The sequence below is a fragment of the Leucopleurus acutus genome, assembly GCF_964270905.1.
Source record: "Leucopleurus acutus genome assembly, chromosome: 14".
NCBI classification, from domain to species: domain Eukaryota; kingdom Metazoa; phylum Chordata; class Mammalia; order Artiodactyla; family Delphinidae; genus Leucopleurus; species Leucopleurus acutus.
Window position 1 is genome coordinate 23,678,617 of NC_139156.1, and position 21,896 is coordinate 23,700,512.

Genomic DNA, 21,896 nt, shown 5'->3' on the forward strand with positions numbered 1-21,896 from the left:
TACAAATACTATGCAATTTTATATAAATGACTTGAGCATCCACGAATTTTGGTATCCACAGGGGAGCAGGGCGTTTCCTGGAACCAATCCCCAGCGGATACCAAGGACATCCATTAGACAGTGCAACTGAAGTAGTTTATGGATGTGGATAAGTAGTACGGATAGTAGTTTGTGGAGAGTTTCTAAGTTTGTAGAAATTGTGTCAACAATTCAAATGGTATTTATAACACAGCCACAAAAGATTAAACTCCATGTACCCTCTTGTTCAGAGTCAACAAACTATAGCCAGTGGGACAAATCTGGTCCAAGGCCTGTTTTGGATGGCCTACAAGCTAACGATGGCTTTTACATTTTAAATGGTTGGGGGGAAGTGAAGGAAGGAACATATTTTATACCATGTGAAAATTCACATTTCAGTGTCCATAAGTGAAGTTTTATTGGAACGCACTGATGTCCACTCATTACATGCTGTCTATGGCTGCTTTCACACTAGATCAGGAGGGACAAGTAGCTGCAGCAAAGACCCTGCAGCCAGCAAAGTCTAAAAATCTTTACAGAGACAGTCTGCTGACCCCTGCTCTAGTTGGCCAAAATTCCTCCCTGAAGGTGGCCCGTTTCTTGATCATTAGACTCTGGAGGCTGCAAACATCTCGAATGTCACTCAGTGGAGGTTATTTCACTTAATTCTCACAGTCACACGAGGAACCCCAAGCTCAGAGGGAAGGTAAGACCTCTAAGGCCACAGGGATACTAAGTGGCAGTCTGAGCACTGTCCCTGGAGTGTGGACCTCCAAGACCTATGTTCTCAGCCATCACCCCATCCCACACAGCAATCCATGGGTCAAAATAAGCCTTTTCTTCCCAGCCTACTGCCAGCTGCCAGTACCTCCCAATATCATCCAAGCCCCCTATGTAGGCATGCATTCTGCTTTTGTGTTCCTTGGCCCCAACTCAGTGGGCCTCTGAATGGATGGCAAGTCTGGTGACAACCTGAAGGACGTGAGTCCAGCAGCCAGCCTGAGAGGCGATGATTTGGGAGTTTCACTGGATTTGCTGATTACTTGAATGACTTACTTTGGGCAAAGTAAAATCAGACTCTTCTGGCAAACAACAGAGAATTGAAAAACAGGTCCATGGAAGCAGCACTGCTTCATTTCCAATGACTTTATCGGATGTAGTTACTAGAGGCTAAACAATGTATTTAAGCTCAGGGCTAGGTCTCTGTGTTGCTCCAGGGCTATATTTGAGAGCATGTCCACTGCTAAGCATGAGGTCACGGTCTCTGAAGTAGAAAGAAGGTCTTCACTTTTTTCAAACCTCCGCAGCTTTGGGGTTTGTATCATTTTCTAGGCAAAATGTGATCTCTCCCCCTTCCCTTTGGCTATTAGCTCTGCTGGCGGAACAATGGATCAGAGATTTATGCCAATTAGAATCGGATTTATACAGGGACTCAGCGAGGCAATTGGCCCTAGACAATTTGCTGAGAGCATCTCTGGCCCTTCTCATCTCTCACTCTCCCCTGTATGGGCCAGGCAAGTTCATATTCCTACCGTTCCATGTTTGCTCACACTGTTCCCCCACCTAGAATACCTTTGCTCTTCCCTCTCTGCACAGACACAAAGCCCTACCTAGCTACTCTATTTTTAATCTCTTCTTTGATATCCACTGGCAACTACAATTTGTCCTACTCCCTTACCATTTACTTGTTTTGTAGTTCTTTCATGTGTTGGTCATATTTTTTCAGATGGATTGTGTTTGAATGGGTCTGCTGTGACTTCGTGTCTGGTAGCACAGCAGGTACCCATCAATACTTAGTGAATAACATCCCCGCCCCTCTTGCCCCAAACGCCGCAGTCCTTTATTGAACAAACCTTGGAGAATTCTAGTATCTTTCTTCAAATTTCAGCTCTGAGCCTAAGGTTTGCAACTCACATTCCTTGCTCTCCGTTTTCCTCTTACTGAGTGTGTGAGCTGAGCACTTAATTTCTCTGAGCCTCAGTGTTCTCCTCTGCCCAAGGACAATAATCTGATCTACCTGATGGGGTTATTGCAAAATGTCAGTGAAATCAAGTTTGAGAGACAGCTCAGCAAGACACCTGACACAAAGGAAGGTATGGGACAGACACAGGTTGGCTGCTGCCCACTCCTGGTAAGAATTTATCTATTCTCTTCCAGGGAAGCTGCACCCCTCCCTTTGGGGATTTGTTTCCCCCCTGGGAGGCTGCCAGGTTCTCCCTGGCCCCCATGAAAGATCAGCTAAATCACAACCAATTGGTTAAAACACTTCATATCAAGAAAGAATTTCAAATGTGGCTTTGAGGCTGTAGGAAAGCAGTGTTTTTCCCTCTGATGCCACATCTGAGCCAAGCAAAAAAGAGCTCTCCTTAAAGTGCTAATTTGGGGGCCAATAGTGGACCAAAGAGTCCCGAGGGCTCTAACAGGCACAGGCACCTCGACAGCTGGAGAGCCACTGCCTGAGACAGCAATAGGCCCTCCAGCTTGTCAATCATCCAGCCCTGTTCTCAGCCTTAAGTAATAAGAACGGTCACATTTCACTGTGAATTAGACTAGACTAGATGGTTCCTGTCAAGGTTACCAGGGAGATGCTGAAATAATAACATTTGAAAAGACAGTGGAAAACAGAGGAATAAAAGCAAGCAAATCCCATGCCTGCAAGCTGGGAACTGTCCCTCCCACACAGATTCCCCTACAAAGCCACGGCGTGAGAAGTTTCCATGCTCCTGAGCTTTGGCCTCCGGGAGAACTGCACACTGGAGAGATTCTGCAGAAGGCGGAAGAAATAAGAAATCATTCCCAGGACGGTCCTCATTCTCTAGCTGCCCTTCTGCACCCACTGCCATTCCACCCCTGCTTCATCATCCCCCATACACACATCTGCACACAGACACAGGCTGCTCTGATTCCTACCCAACTCCAGGCTCCCGTAACTGGCAACGATTGGATTCTGATCAGAGCACTTCAGCATCTCTGGGGATCTATAAGCAACTCCCTAAAATGCTAGAGCCATGGGCCAGAGAAGTCACTATACTCACAACGGTGGTAAGATTATTGGGGACCGTAAGAGTCATGTGTTCATTCATTCAATCACTTAATACATATATATGGTTAAATCCTCGGTGCTAGCACAAAACTGATGCACATGGCAGTCAAAAAACAAAATACACAAAGATCCTCCCTCATGGGAACTTAAAGTCAGTGTGTGTGTGTGTGTGTGTGTGTGTGTGTGTGTGTGTGTGTGTGTGTGTGTTCACGTGTGTGTTGTTTATGTGCAAACACGTGTGTCTGCGTCTTAAGGTTAGATGAAGGGGGAGGGGAACCTACTGAACCAACGGCCACTTTCATTAATATTTATTGCCTAAAGTGTTGTGAAGGAAAAAATACATAGGGCTAAGGCTATATAGAGAGTGGGGCCCCAACCTGGTCTGGTGGGCTAAAGGAGGGTGTGCCAGAAAACTGATACTTAGGCTGACACTTGAAAGATACTTAATTAGAAGCTTGGTTGTTCAAGTGGGGAGGGCAAGCATATTCCAGATGGATACACAGACAAAGACCCGGGGGCAGAAAGGCACCAGTAGATCAGAGAAGGGTGGTCAGAGCATGGGGGCCAGAATTGAGGTCCCAGACATGGAATCAGTGTAGATATTTATAGACCATTCAATGAGTTTGGACTTCATCCTAAAGTCAATGGAAAGCCCTCCACGCATTTTGAGAAGAGGAGTGGTGTTTCCATATTTCCAATTTCAAGAACCTCACTGTGGATGTAAGTCAAATTCCTAAACATAACCTAAGACCCTTCATAGGCTCAACCCCTTAACCCCAGTCATGCTCTCTCATGGTTCTTTCCTTTGCTTTGAAGTCATTCATTCTTTCAACCAATAAGAAGTGATTTCCGACTACATGCCAACCCTCTTTTAGGCCCTGAGGTTATAGTGTTCAACAAAACTGTTTAAAATGTGTGCTTTCTTTGAGCTTACATTCTATTACCTATTAATTGGTTGCCCATTGGTGAACTGCTATTGAAACTTCCAGACTGACTCAGTTGTCACATTTCATACATGTGAAGTTTTCACTTCCCTCTACTTGTATCCTGGTTATATAACTAGGGATTCTTGATGATTGTGTATCTCGTTCCACGCACCCCCCAACACACCAGACTGAGAGCTCCTTAAAGATAGATGTAATTGTATTTACCTCTTTGATATTCCTTAAGAGGGTCTAAAACATATCAGAAGCTCATGAAGTGTTTCTGAATGAATGTGTAGTAGTCAGGGCTCTCTAGAGAAACAGAATGAATAGGAGATAGAGACAAAGAGAGAGAGAGACTGACTATATGGAATTGGCTCACACAATTATGGGGCTGACATGTCCCAAGACCTGCAGGGTGAGTCAGCAAGCTGGTGATGCAGGAGGGCCAATGGTATAGTTCCAAGCTCGAGACCCAGGAAAAGTGGAAGTTTCAGTTGGAGTCAAAGGCAAGAAAAATCCATGTCCCAGTTCAAATGCAGCCAGGCAAGAAGCATTCTCTCTTGCTCAGGGAAGAGTTAGCCTTTTAGTTCTAACCAGGCCTTCAACTGATTGGATGAGTTCCACCCACATCAGGGAGAACAATCTGCTATATTGGGTCTACTGATTTAAATGCTAATCTTATCCAAAAACATCTTCACAGAAGCATCCAGAATAACATTTGACCAAGTATCTAGGCACGCCATGACCCAGTCAAGTTGACCCATAATGTTAACCATCACAAACTTATATATATTATATCCTCCAAATGAAGGTAACAAGGCAATAAAACCTTAGTGTGAATGAGCTATAGCCCTTCTTTCTCTCTGACTTCAGTTGAACTACAGAGTCAGGGTTAACAGAAAGAGGCAGGATACAGAAATCAAATAGCCTACATCATAAATAAGTTTTTGGCTAAATGGCAAGGTTAAGCAATCTTGTCCCCAAATGGACCTCCTGTCCTCGAAGTTCCTAAAGCATATATAAAATTATTTGAACTCCTGCTTTAGTCTTTGTCATTGCTATTCCATGCGAGAAAAGCAGTGGTCATCCTTAGTGGGCCACTTGGTTTTAACGTCCTTTTTAAACCTAAGACAGAGCCAGAAATTGCCTCTCGGCAATCATTCCAGGGCCTACACTTCTGGCTGTCTAAGGAGCCCTGGATCATTTTCATCCTAGAGAAACTCTGAATTAATAAAAAGTTAAAAATAGGGAGCTTGAATTGTTTATACTTGGTTGGATGATTGCTTCCAAACTCATCTTAATTCCATGAAGGACAAATACCTGTCTGCCTCAAATCCCATATAAGAAAATTATGCACTATTCTAGTTCCTGTTCTACTTACTAGCATTTAAAGAATCTTGATAAGCAAGGGAGAAGGGAGACAAAAACTCTGCCACACTCCTTGGAGTCTTACTGGGGAGGAAAGAAAAACAGAAGCAGTAGCTCATCTTTTCAGTAAATGGTTTAGCCCTGAGGTCAATCTCCCTCATATCCATGTGACCAGCTAAACCCCATCCAAAGCTGAGAAAAAAAAAAAAATATATTACCACTTACGATTAGATGAATACACAATCTAAACTGTTGCTTTAAATTTGCTGGGGAACGCCAGGTCATGCAGAGATTGGTGTACATGCACTATTGTTCAAAGTAATGCCCAAGAGAAGCATGCAATGAGTTCAGAGAGGCCTCGTACAAGAGAACGCAGGATAAATCACAGTATGAGATAAGGAGAACACAGAATAAAAGGAGGACCAGTACGTCTCTTTGCTAAAACAACAGGGAAGACCTGACTTTAGGACCATAGGTATCTTCACTGCCCAACCTTGTAGGGCCATGTCAGATTTGATTGTGACGAGCAGCCCCATTTGGCTTGATGCATTCAGGTAGATTGCACAACCTTCTCGAATGTGTGAACCTTCGCCTTACAGAACTGAGAACTCAATACTTGAAACTTCCTAGTGGCCGTATTGGAGGAAGTCCCAGAATGGAGGAAGGTTTTCTTTTCATATCTAGTGATTAAGCGAAGGATGGGAAATCATTTGGAAAAGTCAGCTCATGGTCAGAGATCCTTATGAAAAAAGATGGCAGTATTCCTAGTATTCTGGGGTACGCTTCCTGGAATTCCTAAGAAAATATTTGAATCCCTGGGCAGAGTATTCTGGGTAACATGACAGAGTCATTTGTATGTCACATTTATTTAATGTATGCAGTCCACGAGGACAGGGGTTTCTTCTTGATTTGCTCATCTAGAATAGTAACTGGCACATAAGTACCACTAGTTTTGTTTAAGAATATAACTTTTTGGAGGTCTTGCTGGAACCCTAGATCCTTGGGATTTCTCTCTCATTGTACCTCTGTTGTCTAAATCTCTCCAAATATACATGTATATCTATGTGTACATATATACCCGGACATATGTCTATACACACGAATACTTGCATATATATTCACTATGCATATATCTACATATTTATCAAATCATTTGTATTTTAGAAATAAAGTTTATGTTACGATACTGCCTTTGAACATCCAGAATTTGTATTTATACAACATATTGTTGCTGTGTCTCTACCAAACGATGAGGCTTTAGACTCTAAGCATTACTAACATACTATATCTTAAATACTGTCCATGGCTCAAACAGCTAAACTTGCATACAATAGTGTTAAGTCTTAATTAATAAAGTGACTTGACAGCAACAACAGAGTCCATTTCAGTAGAAATTTAGATGGTGAGACAATTCTGTTTTGGAGGATATTTTAGGAGAACAAAAAGAAATTGCTGAAAAAACTCAAATTAAAGCTGTACTTCCTGAGGAACAAATTCTACCAGAAACCCTTGTTTACACTGTACAACAGAACAGCCCAGAGAAGTTCCGAATACAATATCCCCCTTGGGAAGACTGTAGCAGCGCCTCATAGGGTTTGACATCATGTCTTTAAATTTCCAACGATAGAGCCTACGTGCCTAACACATGGATCATGCTCAAAAATGAGCGTTAAGTCTTTAAAAGACACAGTTCACACCCTTGAAGTTAGAGAGAAGGTTGTACAGGCAATTTGGAAAATTCAGAAAGAACTGAAGATAATTTAAAAATCACTCTTCGTTGCACTTGTTCCAACTAATTTTAAAGACATTTTGTGAAGCCACCCAAATTTTCTGTTATGAACATTCTTTAAATAATGAGGACACTGGAAATCTTATAGACTCTTTTTACAGACATATCCTATAGACATGGAACCCCCGTGTAGAGCTTCTGCTGAATTTCCTAGGACTGGACTTTTGTCCATTTGTTCTGTTTGTTTTCTCCAATTTGTGCACCATTTTCCATCATGGCTGGGTTCTTTCTGTCATTCTGAAAGCTCAGAGGAGTGGCTGGTCAGCCTCTGGTTATGAGGATGGAAGTGGAGGGAAGGAGCATGGCAAAGTGGTCTGGAGCTAGATTACAACATTTGATCAAAACTGCGGAGCTGCAGTTATAAAAGCTTTTTCAACTGATCACTCTGGGAAAAAAAGTAAAGCATAGGAATTAGCCATTTGCCTCCTCCGCAAAGCTCATCAGTCTCCTATCAGAAAAAGATTGATTCAAACTATAAAGAAATTAATGAACGCAAAGGTTAAGAGAAGAGCAGTGTCCCCTAGAGTAAGAAGATGACAGCGTTCCCCCAAACTAGCCCAGGAGCATTCTATAAGCCTTTCTGTGACAAGTCCACAGTATAGCACATTCCCCTTAATCTTGCCCAGCAGACTCCCTTCACTCTGTCCAGCAAATAATTAAAGTGTAAGATATTCCAGTCTCTTGGGAGTAGGGGAGGTGGAGAGCGGTGGGGCTTCGTATTGCTGGTGAAGGGTTCCCACAACTATTCCTCCTCACCCCCCTACCTACAGTAGTGCACACAAACACGCGTAATCAACTTTTTAAGAATTAAACTATGATATAATTTTAGAAAGCATCAAATTATTATTATCTTCTTTAATATTCAGAAAGTACTTTGGAGCTCTTTACAGCTTTAAGACCTCTATCTCTACCATCTATTCTCATCGTAAAGGAGTGTAGAAAAATTTTCACAGCAAATTAATCTGAAATGGGACAACAGCAACTCTGTGTGTGTGTGTATATCACAGACTCTAGGAGGTTCCCTTAAAACATTCCCTGTATTCAGTAAGTTGGCTGTTTTGTTCCCTCTGTCCCCATCCCTTGTTCCTTACTAGACTGTTTTGGAAAGAGAGAAAACACATCGAAAGACTTAAGCTTTCTGTTTGCTTGGGTTTTGGATAAACGGAAATTTGTTACAATACTTTAATTTTATGAGAAACCTTAACTTTTCAGTTGGAAGCCCAGCTTCTCTAATCCTGTCAGTAGCCTCTTGAATTGGTGGGTGTTGCATAAATATGTCCATCTTACAGATGAGGAAACTTTGGTCCAGAGACTGAAATGCTTTCGTGTAAGCCTCCCTGGAGAAAGTCCACGGCCTCCATGGAAATAGAACCCAGGTCTCCAGGCTCCTTTTGACCACAGACAAAGAAGTACTCACGTCATAATTTGGGTCTCCATGCCTGCCTCCACCAGAGCTCCGTCCACAAAAAGAGGAACCGAAGTGAAACCGTACTTGTTCCAGGAGTGGCCCTCGTCAAAACTCACCCTGGGTTGGAAACAAGTAGATGGAAGAGACAGCTGAAAATAAAACCACATTATTTTGCAACCAGTTTTCAGGTGATTAAATTCCCCTCTGTATCTCCCTTTCTGGCTGTTTGGATTATCAATAGGTATTAATCTTCAACATCTCCCTATATTATTATGAGATTTGATCAAAACTGCATTTCCTGGCCCAGGTACAGACAGCACCAAGAGCTGCAGAAATCGTTCAACATCTCAGAAGTGAAGGAAAAAAACCGCCCAGGCTCGAGGGCTTAGTGGCTGGGGTGTCATTTTTCAAGTACTCAGAATGGAACCCGAGGTTCAATTTACAGCACAATCAATTCAGCCTCTGGAGTCTCTGACACAGATAAATTCAGTAGTGCGGGGTTTACCCTATGGGAGGGGAGGTGTGTGTCTTTCAGATCAAACCTTAAAAATAGCCATTACCTATTTGTTCAGAATGGATGAAGTATCATTTTCCCTCCCCGATGACACTTTAAGGGGCTTTTAGGGACGATTATTGAGTGTCTGCTGTTCTGGGCAACACTGTTCCATCTTTCGACCAACAGTAAGAGGAAGGTCTGGCCCTTTGTGGACACAGCGTCTGAAACTCTTTAAAGGGATGCTGCTAGTGGAGAGGATTTGAGCAATCTTGAACAGTTGCTTCCTTCCTTTTCTTGATATTATCGAGTTCCCTACTGCCCCTTGATTTAACTGGAGGACAAAGCCCAAAGACCATCTCCTCTGAGAAGCTTTTCCCAACACTCCTCCTTCCCCAAGGCAGCTTTATTTGCTTCATTTTCTGTGATTCTTTTTTTTTTTTTTTTTTTTCAGTACGTGGGCCTCTCACTGTTGTGGCCTCTCCCGTTGCGGAGCACAGGCTCCAGATGCGCAGGCTCAGCGGCCATGGCTCACGGGCGCAGCCGCTCCGCAGCATGTGGGATCTTCCCGGACTGGGGCACGAACCCGCGTCCCCTGCATCGGCAGGCGGACTCTCAACCACTTGCGCCACCAGGGAAGCCCTGTGATTCTTTTGGCCTGGTTAATTCTTAATTTTTCTCTGACTCCACAACACAGGATACTGAGTTCAACTGTAGAAACTCTATTTTCCTACAACACCCAGGCCTTCACCTATCATAGTGCTGAGTGATGACTTCTTAACTCATCTTGAATCCCTCCATTCAACATTAAAATCTTGGGAATTCAGGGGTCACATATGTCTTGTGCACTGTCTGCCCACCCCCCCAATATCGCCTACATATCTTTATTACAATGCTTCTTACCTGATATTACATACATAGTTTCAAAAGATATGTCTGACTCTCCCACTGAACTGTGATCTTTTTGAGGTCAAAGACCATACTGTTCACTTTTGCATTCCTAAAATTAGCAGAAACACTGGCACATGGTACTATATAATGTTAAATGAATATATGAATAAAAAAATAAGAAGTGATTAAGGAAACTCTTTTAATCCATCCAATAATTTTTCAAGCATTACTTACACTAGCATCCATGAATTGGATGTGAATCCCTGTCCCCATTACTAGTCAACCTACTCAGTCCATTCTCTGGATATTACTTGTCTCTCTATCTTATCCTCTCTTCCCAAATAAACCGATCTTAAAAATTAGAAAGTCAGGGCTTCCCTGGTGGCGCAGTGGTTGAGAGTCTGCCTGCCGATGCAGGGGACGCGGGTTCGTGCCCCGGTCTGGGAAGATCCCACATGCCGCGGAGCGGCTGGGCCTGTGAGCCATGGCCGCCGCAAGGAGAGAGCCCACAGCAGTGAGAGGCCCGCATACTGCAAAAAAAAAAAAAAAATTACAAAGTCAATCTCTTTACCCAGCTAGAAAAACTAGTCTCATGCAATAAGAAGTTTTGTATTTCTGGTATACTGAGGTCTACTTCTACAAACAAAAAGCAGGCAGAGGTTATAAAAGTTTTTATGAGTTCCTAAATTATCAGGATCTGTCTTGACTTTTTATGAACAACTTTACTGAGATATCTTTGACATACAAAAACTGTATATATTTAAAGTGTATAACTTGATGCTTTGATATAGATAGATAGATAGATAGATAGATAGGGATATAGTGAAACATTGGCCACAATGAAGCTGGTTTCTGAGGGGGTGGGAGTGGAGGGTGGGCAGGAGGAAGAAATGAGGAGATGTTGGTCAAAGGGTACAAAATTTCAGTTATGCAAGATGAATGAGTTCTTGGAGATCTAATGTATAGCCCGATGATCTAATGTATAGACAAGTCAATACTGTCTTGACTTTTAAGGATTTGGCCATTTCAGCCTTTTTTTTTTTTTTTTTTTCTTAAATAGGCTGAAGGCAAAATAATCACTGAAGGTGAACCAGAGGAAGTTGGGCAGATCTGAACTGCTTCTCTTGGAAATGGGTTCCTCATTCAAAAGTGAAAACAAGAGCATAACTGGGAATGGACTTACCTTTCATGCTATGTACCATCCTGGTTCCTAAAATAATTGTAGGTATTTCAAAGTATGTCATGGCCACTAACTAGTTAAGTCTGTCTGATAAGTCCAGAGGGTACAAAAAGATATTTGTTTAGTTTTTGGTTTGTTTATTTTGATGACTTTGGATTGATTATTGTCTTGATAGGAAGAAGCCAAAGTGGTTGAAGACCTCCATCCTTATCTCATTCTCAGAGTTTCCTTACTGATGAAGGTCAGTGATTAACATTAGCAGAAAAACTTGCAGTTGAGTGCCACCACATCCCAGGGAAGGAGGAGCCTTCACACCACTGCCATTAACAGGGCAGAGGACAGTCATCTTTACTTTATACATGAAGATAAGACACCACAAAGTAATAGAAACAGAGGGGCCATCACAGCCTTCTGAGCTCTGAGTTCTAAGACATAAGCTCCAAAGAAACACTGAGCCCAAGGTGGAGAGATAGGGTGTGGAAGATAAAAGCATGCTGTATGAACTGAATCCATATGGAAGGAGCAAAAGCATGGATTAGATGGAAGAATGGGATCAGCAAAAACACTAGGAAATGCCAACATCCAGGTGGAAAGGCTAGCATATACAATAACCAAAGTCTAAGGATGACATAAAATTAGCATAGGCCAGGGGACAGTTCTCCAGAGCCAGAGTGAGGAATGAATGCTGTGACTATAATCTACAGTCAACGTACCACTAGGAAGCCCAGGTTCGTGCTATTCAGGTGACTTTCTGAGAACAGTAATTTCTAACACCCAAATATTTCATGCTGAGATAATTATTAAAACCAAAACTCCCGAAGAAACTCCAAAAAAATACATTATAAAATTTAATCTCTTGAGTATCAGAAACTTGGGTCTGTCATTTGTGAGAGCTATTCTTTCAGATGACTAGGAGTTTTTGGATGTTCTGAAGTAACTGTATTGAATGGTAACCCCACGGGACCCACCTTCTCCTCCTCTATTCAATAGCTTATTAATGGCCAAGACAAAGGAATAGGGAAGCCCTTATTAGGCCGACAGGTGAAATTGAAATTGATAAGACTGCCAGTACTCAGGGAGACAGGGGTAAAGTTACAATTGACTTCTAAATAGTAACAAGACAGGACTATAGAACGAAAAGAAAATAGAATTCACCTAGCAAATATTTATCGACATCTACCATGTGCCTGGTTGGCAGTGGCCACTGTTCTGGGGATATAGCAATGAACAAGAAAAGGAAGGCCCTAGCTTCAGTGGAACTTACATTCTAGTTTGAGGAGACAAACAATATGGAGATAAATGGATACAAAAAAATATGTTAAAAATAAGTGTCATGAAGACAGTTCAAATAGAGGGATATGATAGAGAGTGAGTGAAGCTACTTTGTATTGAAAATTTAAGAAAGTTCTCCTCTCCGAGGAGGTGACATTTAAACTGAGATCTGAATGATAGTAAGGAATTTGCTATGCAAAGATCAAGGTGAGAGCCATTCTGGAGGGCAAACCTGGTGTGAAATGAAGTTGCTGTATGGGAAGGACAGAAAGATGGTTGGTGGTTGTAGGTTAGTGGGAAAGGGATTAATAGGAGGAAATGGAGTCAAGAAAGTAAGGCTGGGCCAGATTACAAAGGACCTTGTCCCCAGCTGAAATGGGAAAGAGATGATTTGATTTAACCTTTACAAGATGGTTTCTTTGTGGTGAATGTATTGTCAGGCCCCAAAGTTGATGCAAGGAGATGAATCGGTGGGGGACGCATGGCAATTATAAGAGACCAAGTAAGAGAAGGGGCTTGGATAATGGTTTTAATAGTGGACACAGAAAGGGACGAAAGGTTGAGGATATTTTTACACGTAAAGTCAATAAGATTTTTAGGCTATTTTTCCAGATGAAGTCAATAGGACTTTGCTTGAACAAAAGAGAGAAGTCAGAGACAACATGGTTTTGGGGGGTTAAGCAACTGGGAAAGGGAAATGTAAAGAACAGGAGAAGCAAAGCTTTTTGTTTATTTGTTTGTTTCTGTTTGGTCCACGTCAAGGTTGAGATGCTTTTTGGATTTCCGTGTTGTAACACTGTCAAGAGGACCTTTGGATGGATGGATCTGGATTTCTGGAGACAGATCAAAGCCAGGGATGTAGATTTGGCAGTCACTTATAGGAGAGGACCAACTTAAAGCAGAATGCTTCATTAAAATGAAAAAACAAAGAGCCCCACAGCCAGAGAAAGGAGAAAGAGTAACTAATGAGAAGCTCAAGCTGAAAACAAAACAAAACAAAGCTGAGGTGATTGTTAATCACCTAAATATAAATATAATATATATAAATATATTTATATATATATATTATATTTTATATATATATTATATATATATATTTATATATATATATTTATATATATTTATATTATATATATTATATATATATTATTATTATATTATTATATATATTATATTATATATATAATATAATATATATTATATATATATATTATATATATTTATATATATATTATATATATAATATATATTATATATAATATAAATATATATATATTATATTTATATATATATTATATATATTATATATATATAAAATATATATATAATATATATATAATATATTATATATATATAATATATATATTATATATTATATTATATATATTATTATATATATATTATTATATATATTATATATTAATATATATATATATATATTTATATATATTATATATATATTTATATATTTATATATTTATATATTATATATATTATATATATTATATATATATATATTTATATATATATTATATATATATAATATATATATATATTATATATATATATATAAATATAAATATATTCCAGCAGTGTCCCTATTGTGATCATCAAAGGCACTGTGAGTCTAGCGTGTGTTCACAGACAGGGAGCATGAATAATAAAAGAAATTATCCTTCCACCAGGTCCTCAACACTATGTTCAGTTTCAATCATTGTAGAAAACTGACAATCAATGCGATTAAAAGTAAGAAACAAGTTGTTCTAGAAACAGGTTATATGATCTGAAGATAGCTTAGGGGAAAGAAGAATAAGAGCTGAATCATTTACCATCACCTTTTAACTTTTTTAGTAAGAAAGCTTCCAAATAGTTCAACACACAAAACAGTTCAACGATCTAGAGCTATTGCTGCCTACTGAAAAGGGGTAACATCTGCGAATGAAATCAGAGAGAATGTGGATAGATGCATGACAATATCAATTAAACAATACAGATAGAATAAGGTAAAAAAAAAGATTTCTATTCTCATAATTGTTCTAAAAAGGAAAGTCAAATATTTGAACAAGAATGTAAGCTCCCATGTACTTTGTCTTGTCCTTTGGTATATCCCAGCCCCTCTACTAGTGCTGGATAAATAGTATAGGTTCAATGAATATGTGAGAAATAAATGAACAAATGCATGCAATCTGTCTTGAACTGTGTATCTGATCAGTTCCCAGAACTTAGAAAGCCTAGACACAGCCATCTCTTGAGGTCCTTTATAGGTGTAGGACTCTAAAAATCGCATGCGTTTCTGGAGCTGACTTACTCTGCATAGGTCTGGGCAGCAGAACAAGGACTGATGGACAGAAATTACAAGTAGATTCGTTATTGCTCAGCGCAAAACAATCTTCCTAACAACTAAAGCCAACATACAGGGTGGAAACTCATTCAAACTGGTCAGCTCTGTGCCGTCCTGGTGAAGTGGGGTGTCACCCTTAGGTGTCACAGAGGTATCTGCTGTAGTATGTGTGAAACTAGACAACTTGCCCCCCAAGACCCTTCCTTACTCCATGAATTGATGACTTGATAATATTGAGGTAAGAGCCACTAAAAGGAATAGAATCTTCCAAGAACAATCAGAGTCCTCCCCGGAACACTCTAGCACAGAAATAGTTATAATGGCCAATGAGGATCAATGTTCCTCCTTTTGGTGGGTGCACTGCTCTATTTTTTATTATCCCAGCCGCATGAGGTGATGGCATTGTAGCCACACAGAAGTCCTTCAGAGTAGCACATGCACTTTCGCCTCTCAGAGGCACGTATTGGCTGGAACTATTGTTTTCATGTGAATGTTTCTATGAACAGAATGCCAGTGTCCACCACCATTTACAGAAGAGCAAAGGAACAAGAACGGCCAGGTGATGTTGGTTTTAGTTTCCAAGAACCTCCCTTTGAAAGGAGACACTGACAGCTTGTCAGGGCTAAGCAAACAGTAGGACCCCAGTTCACCCTCCAGTGAGTAGCTCTGTCTGTTGTGAGTTTTCATTACAGCACTGCATTCCATGGGGCGCCATTGTTCATTTCACTCTAATGCTTCTAAGGTACAAAGGTAATACTGGTAATACCGGATGGAGGGCTTCCCTGAAATAGCTCTTAGGTTCTAATCTCAATGCATCTAAATGTACACGGTCACAAATGGATGGGTTCATTTGTATGCTGTTTTGTCTTCATGCATATCTAGCTACCTATCACTTCAATTTATAGGAAACAGCATGCCTTGTTAGCCTAGCTAACCTTTCCCCAGCTTTTCAATTATGATTCTCATTTTCTCTGAAAGGCGATGTAGCTATTATTTAAATTCGAGAGCCACTATACCCTTGTGGGAGAGCGGGTAGGCCAGTATCTTTTTCCTATGCAAATATATATACATTTGTATCTGCTGCCAAAATAAGGTCGGTGAGTCTGAGACCTACTACTGAAAAGAACAATGAACTGATCACTTAACCTTTCTTCCACTTCAAATGAGCTCTGTGTTTACCCTGAGGGTTGTAACTTAATTAGAAGCTCCTGGTGATGAAGAAACTGCATTTGAGTTTCACAAGCTTGCAATTCATAAGCCAGCCAGAGACAAAATTAGTCAAGAAGTTTATAAGGAAACATTGATGATCATGATAAGGTCAGGCCCCTACAGAACACTTACTTAGCCTCGAAAGATGAGCACAAAATGCACAGGGAGATCAGCTCGGTGCTTTGTGACCAACTAGAGGGGTGGGATAGGGAGGGTGGGAGGGAGATGCAAGAGGGAGGGGATATGGGGATATATGTATACGTATAGCTGATCCACTCTGTTATACAGCAGCAACTAACACAACAATGTAAAGCAATTATACTCCAATAAAGATGTTTAAAAAATAATAAAATTTAAAAAAATAAGAATTCCTGAATGAGTTAAGTGCCACTGTTGTTTGCTAGCACACACACTCAGTAGCTGGCACGTAACGGTCACAGGGACTGTTTCGGAGAAGGGCATTCAGAGACAGGCAAGTAAGCAGAAGTCATGGGTGGTATCTAAGTTCAGGGAAGCATTTGTAGCATTTATGAGAAATGACAGCATCAACATCCTTTAAATGGAGAAAATTCTATTTCCAAAGCTTAGTTTGAAAAATCATCTCGAATCCTTTGTAAACTGAAGTAGGTGAACAAATGGAGGGTAGTATTAGCATGACTATTATAAGAGGAAATTCAATGGGAGGCAGCTCTTCTTCTGAGCTCAATAAATATTTTTTACCAACAAAAGAGATATTTCATGGAATAAGGGGAAACTCAAACTTTGTATTAATGCCTTTGAAAGGCAGGATTTGATCCTACTTACATATCCCTGAGTGAATACTGATTTTCCCAACTTGGATGGTTTCCCTCCACACTAGACAAGTACTCCTTCTAGAAGTGATCAGGCCTCTGGAGAGAAACCACTGCAGAACAGACTGAATGGTCAAGATGTAAGGATGCTAAGATTCGCCAAAGCCAAAACTTTCTCTATTCCTCTGCTCCATGCCAAATGTACTCTCCTCTCCTGTCACCAAAAAGAAATAACAATAGCAAACTCCTGTCTTCCTTAGGACAAGGCAACTTTTGTGTAAAAGTCTCTAAAATTCAACCATGAAGTGAGCGCTAAGTCCCTACCACATGAAGGAGAGAGAGCAGGAGGGTGACAGTCAAGGGTAAGATGGGATTGCCACCCTCTTCTCCCAGGACTTAAGGGGAGGAAATCTGCCAGCTGTATCTGTCTGCAGGGCATTTATCAATTATGTCATTGAGATTTAGATAGAGGTGCTTAGAACACAATGATAATGACTAAGGAATGTTACTTTTCTTGGTTAAAAAACAACAAACTTGTCTTAAGAGTCAAGCTGCCCTCCCTGAGTGTATAAGTCCTACTCAGTCCTCAGTAGAGAGAACTCTTCTCACCACAGAGAGAGAGGTCTCGGTAGTAGAAGGAATTACCTACATAAAGGGAGGGTGGGAGGGAGGGAGACGCAAGAGGGAAGAGATATGGGAACATATGTATATGTATAACTGATGCACTTTGTTATAAAGCAGAAACTAACACACCATTGTAAAGCAATTATACTCCAAAAAAGATGTAAAAAAAAAAAAAAAAAAAAGGAATTATCTACAGATTCAACCTGAAGCCCTTAAACTGGCGTTTAAGTTCTTCTGAGGCCTACCCACCATTACTTACTCACATGCTTGATTCCAACCACACACAGTCTTCTGAGTACTCCCTACATCTCCCGAATTCCAGGCTTGGTCAGAGTTTTCCCTTCCCTTGGCTTTCCTCCCATCACTTCTCCTACTCCTGGAATCCTTTTATCAAGGATCAGCCCTCACATCACCTGCTGCACAAAGACCCCCTCACACACCGGCGGGGGGCTCTATCCGGCCTCAGGATTCCAGCAATGCACACAGTCAGCATCCTTTCGTAGACACTGCTTGGACTAAGTTCCTTATCTTGACTATGATCTCCCAGAGGACAGAGACCATGTGATAAGCCTCTGTGTACTCATTAAAGTATCTGGAAAATTGGCAGGTAAAAGAGAAGAGCATCCATGATAGAAACCCAGCCTGGTGCTGCAAGGTACTAGCTGTGTAGCTCCGAGCAAAGTATTTAGCATGTCTGCATTTTAATGCTACGATAAAACGAGTACCCACAGGGAAATGCATAGGGTGGTTTCAAGAAGGAACTTAGGTAATTCATGGAAAGGGCCTAGAACAGTGCCTGGAATTTAATAATCCCTGAGTAAATGCTGACTATCATTACTATCAAGTCATTCCACTCTTCTCATACTACCCAAAAATTATAAAAGCAGTAGTAAAAGGATGATAAACAATTACATTAGGAACTTCTTCAAGCTCATGCTTGAGTTGGCAGGGCACTGTTTGTGTGTGTGTGTGTGTTTTGTTTTTGTTTTTTTTTCTACAAACGGCTTTAACGTAATAATTGGCCAAACTAAGAGAAACTTTAAATCCTTGCCAAGGTGGCTGAAGCTTGAATTTGGTACCCGGGGATCCTAAGCTGATTTTTTCTTTTCCTGATTACAAACTGATGCTTCTAAGTAAAACTCTTACTCTGAAAGGGTTAGTCTCCCAAAATCAAGGGCCTGGGAGTTATGCCAGCATCCATCTTCCAGTCCATGGTGAATCCCAACAACTGTATTCTAGATAGCATTCCCTCTACTACCAAACATTCACTCTTTCAAATGTTCATTCTGCTGAATTTGAAGCCTGAAATTCTTTCCCTTCAGGATATAAACATACACGATACTTATCCATCCTCTGCCAAAAACAAAAACATCATCATCATCGTTATAATCATCATCATAATATATTCTCACTCAACTCTTTGTCTTCCCTGGAGGGTCTTACATACATACACTCAACTGCATTCCATAATCTACTTTCTTGGGAAGGATTATCTACACTGTCTCTACTTTACTTCATTCTTTATCATTCATTCACCTATTCATTCATATATTGCACTCTACCTTTCAACCCCACCTCTCTTGTGAATGTACTCTAACAAAGATCACCAATGACCTCTTCCATTGCTTAATTCTAGATTGTTTTTCACTCCGTAAAATCTATTCTGATTATAGAATTTGGTGCTACTGATCACCCCTTCCTTCAGCATCCATGAAAACATTTCTCCTGTGTTTTTATCTTTTTTGGCTATTTCTCCTTAGCCTCTCCTATAATTTCTTCCTCTGCTCTGCATGTTGGTATTCAACAGTATTCCACAGGAGTCCCTGTTTTCTCCTTTTTGTACCCACTTTCATGAGGCGTGCAGCCTACGGACATGGCTTTAACTACCACCTAACGGCTAGTGACTCCAGATCTAAAGTGTCATCCCAGACCTCTCTCCTGACCTTCAGATGAATGTATCTGACAACTAATCTTCATCTCTGCTTGAATGTTCCTAGATATCTCAACTTCAACTGGTCTAGAACTGAACTTAGTATTGCTACATGCACCTAACCCTCTTCTTACAGCAATGTCCAGCTCCTGTATTTTGGACTGTTAATCTTGGCTGCTTGAACTTGAAGGCCCTTCCTGCTCATTTCTGGCTCATCTGAGCACCCATTCCTACCACCCCACTGTATTCATTATACTTCCCCATCTAAATCATCTGGCCTGCTACTGTTACCAAAGAGTTGGATGATGTAATGTACATCAAATGGATGGATGGATAAAGAAATGGATGAAGAAATGGGTACAACGGGTAGAAAATCATGCAGAATAACTTGTCCCAACCTTTTCCACTAAAATGTTGCTCATTAATAGGGTAGGGAGCTGTCCTTACCACAAATGCCTGACTGGCAGAGGTGTGTGTTTCATGGCCACGAGGACGCCACCCCAGTCTAGGAACCAGACATTGTACTCTTCATCAAAGATCTGGAACAACAACAACAATAACAATCATAGCAACGCCTTACATTTGCATAGTGCTTGACAGTTTACAAAGTTTTTCACATATATTGTTTCATCTAGATTCCGCCCCTGCCAACAACCCTATCAGGAAGTTTGGCAAGTAATGTCATCCCCATTTAATAGATGAGGAAATGGGCTTGTAGAGAACAAGTGATTGTCCCTCGGCTACTCAAATGGCATTTCCAGGGCTCTTTCCCCGAGTACTGTGAGCAGTGTGCCACAAGAGGTTCAGGCAGCAAGACGCATGCTCAACTAGATAACTCAATGGAACATATGACTTCAAAAGCTTCCCCTCTTTTCATCTGAGTAACTGACTACTCAGCTTTCTCTTTCTCATCTTTTCAAATGAGACGTTTGCTAATTTATAAATGGTGTCTTATAAACATTTATAATGTTTATAAATTATCTATGAACTTATAGGACAATTCCTTTTAGACCTGTAGACATTATGATCGACGTGATGACTGAGTTCTCAGACTTAGCCACCACCTCCTAAGTTCCCATGCAAGTTGGATGAAGACTTAAGTTTAGTGCTAGGGCATCCTCACTCTAAATGCTCACGAGGACACCATGCTTCCTCGGACCCAGAGTTACTGATTCTTTGGTTTATTTGTCCATTACCTATTCACCCATCCACTCACTCATTCACTCATTCAGTGATCCATCCATCCATCTACACAGGCATTTACTAGGCACCTACCATGAGCAAGTCTCAGAGCCTTAGTTTAGACCTAACCCCACATATAGCAACACTTGTACAGTTTATGACTTTTAAGTCTCCAACCTAAGACAGAAAGAATATTTCTCCACCGGAGAACCGGTTCTCTCCTCTAGATCATCTAGAGGAAAGTGGAACCGGAGACTTCCTCTAGCTCTTAACCACTAATGGTGGCTCTTACAGCCTGGATGGAGAGGTTGGGGTGGTGGGTTAAGTGAGAAGTACTAGAAGGGGTAAGAAAGTATAAGTAGACTTAAAAGGGAGAGAATAGGAGTGGTGTCTCCTATAAACATGTCCTAGGGAACACCACAGAGGAAAGTAAATGGACTCTCAGGCCTAAACCTTTCAATTGGTTTTATTTCTCATATTTGCCTTTAAATGCCCACACTAATGGTGAGCCTTAATGCACGAAAGACTCAAGGGACATTCATTTGTATGTCAGATATAAACACAGCCTCTGAGCCTGTAATGCCAGCTTTTCTCTCCAGAGCCCAAAGCCACGTAACAGAAACACTGGACTGAAGTCTGAGGGTGAGGACTACAAGAAGATTCTTGGCACTGAGGAGGAGAGAGAAGTTATTTTCTTCACACTGTCCTCTCTGTTGTATCATTCTGGCCACGGCTAACTCTTGCCCTGTCCAGCAATGTAGTGGAAGCTGGAATCCTAAGTTGTTTGGGAAAAGAGAAAAGAAAACCAAACTGGTGACAACATAAGGAAAGAATGTAACCGTGGCCACCTGGCCAGGTGAGCTATTTCTTGTGTTGGAGGGACAACGGTTTGTCTGTTGGGAGCTTCTAGACCAGAAGAGTTTACATTCCAGTTGCTACCCCAGTCGGCACTTGTAAGAGAGTATCTTATATTTTTAAGGAATGTTCTTATTTTATGTGTCTGTTCCTCATCTACTCGAGTCCCTTGTGGGCAGGAATCTTAACTTATTCTTTGTTGTGGGCCTTACGGTAGTTAATATAGGACTTGTGTCTAGGAGGTCCTGGGTAATTTTTTTTTGAGGGTGGTAGTAGTGACAGTGGTGGCCATGGGGGCGGCGATGATAATGTTGGTGATGGAGATGATAATCTTCACTAAGGGACCCAAACAGAAGCTTGTGCAAGTAGATTTCAGATGGTGGCTTCACCTTCATCACTAAGACGTTTAGTGCTCTTCGTCTTCCTCAGATAGAAACCTTCTCACCTTTAAGACTTAGTAAAACGTCACCTCTTCTTGTGAAGCCTTTCCCAGTTTCCCCAAGGAGAATCAATTCCTCCCTCTTCTCCGCAAGCAAATAATGCCACTAAAATAACGCAACCGCTCTAAACTACAGT

The 21,896-nt window shown here is 40.9% G+C and overlaps 1 protein-coding gene across 1 annotated transcript in view; it reads right to left on the reverse strand.

Annotated features, from left to right (window-relative positions):
- The window catches only part of SORCS3 (sortilin related VPS10 domain containing receptor 3), a gene marked incomplete at both ends in the record, with an annotated part of 585,940 nt that overhangs the window by 60,911 nt on the left and 503,133 nt on the right, over nucleotides 1-21,896 (reverse strand). The window contains 2 exons of the mRNA XM_082855021.1: nucleotides 8,562-8,669; nucleotides 19,731-19,822. Of these exons, the coding sequence (XP_082711147.1) occupies nucleotides 8,562-8,669; nucleotides 19,731-19,822 (200 nt within the window). The remainder of the gene's footprint in view (nucleotides 1-8,561; nucleotides 8,670-19,730; nucleotides 19,823-21,896) is intronic.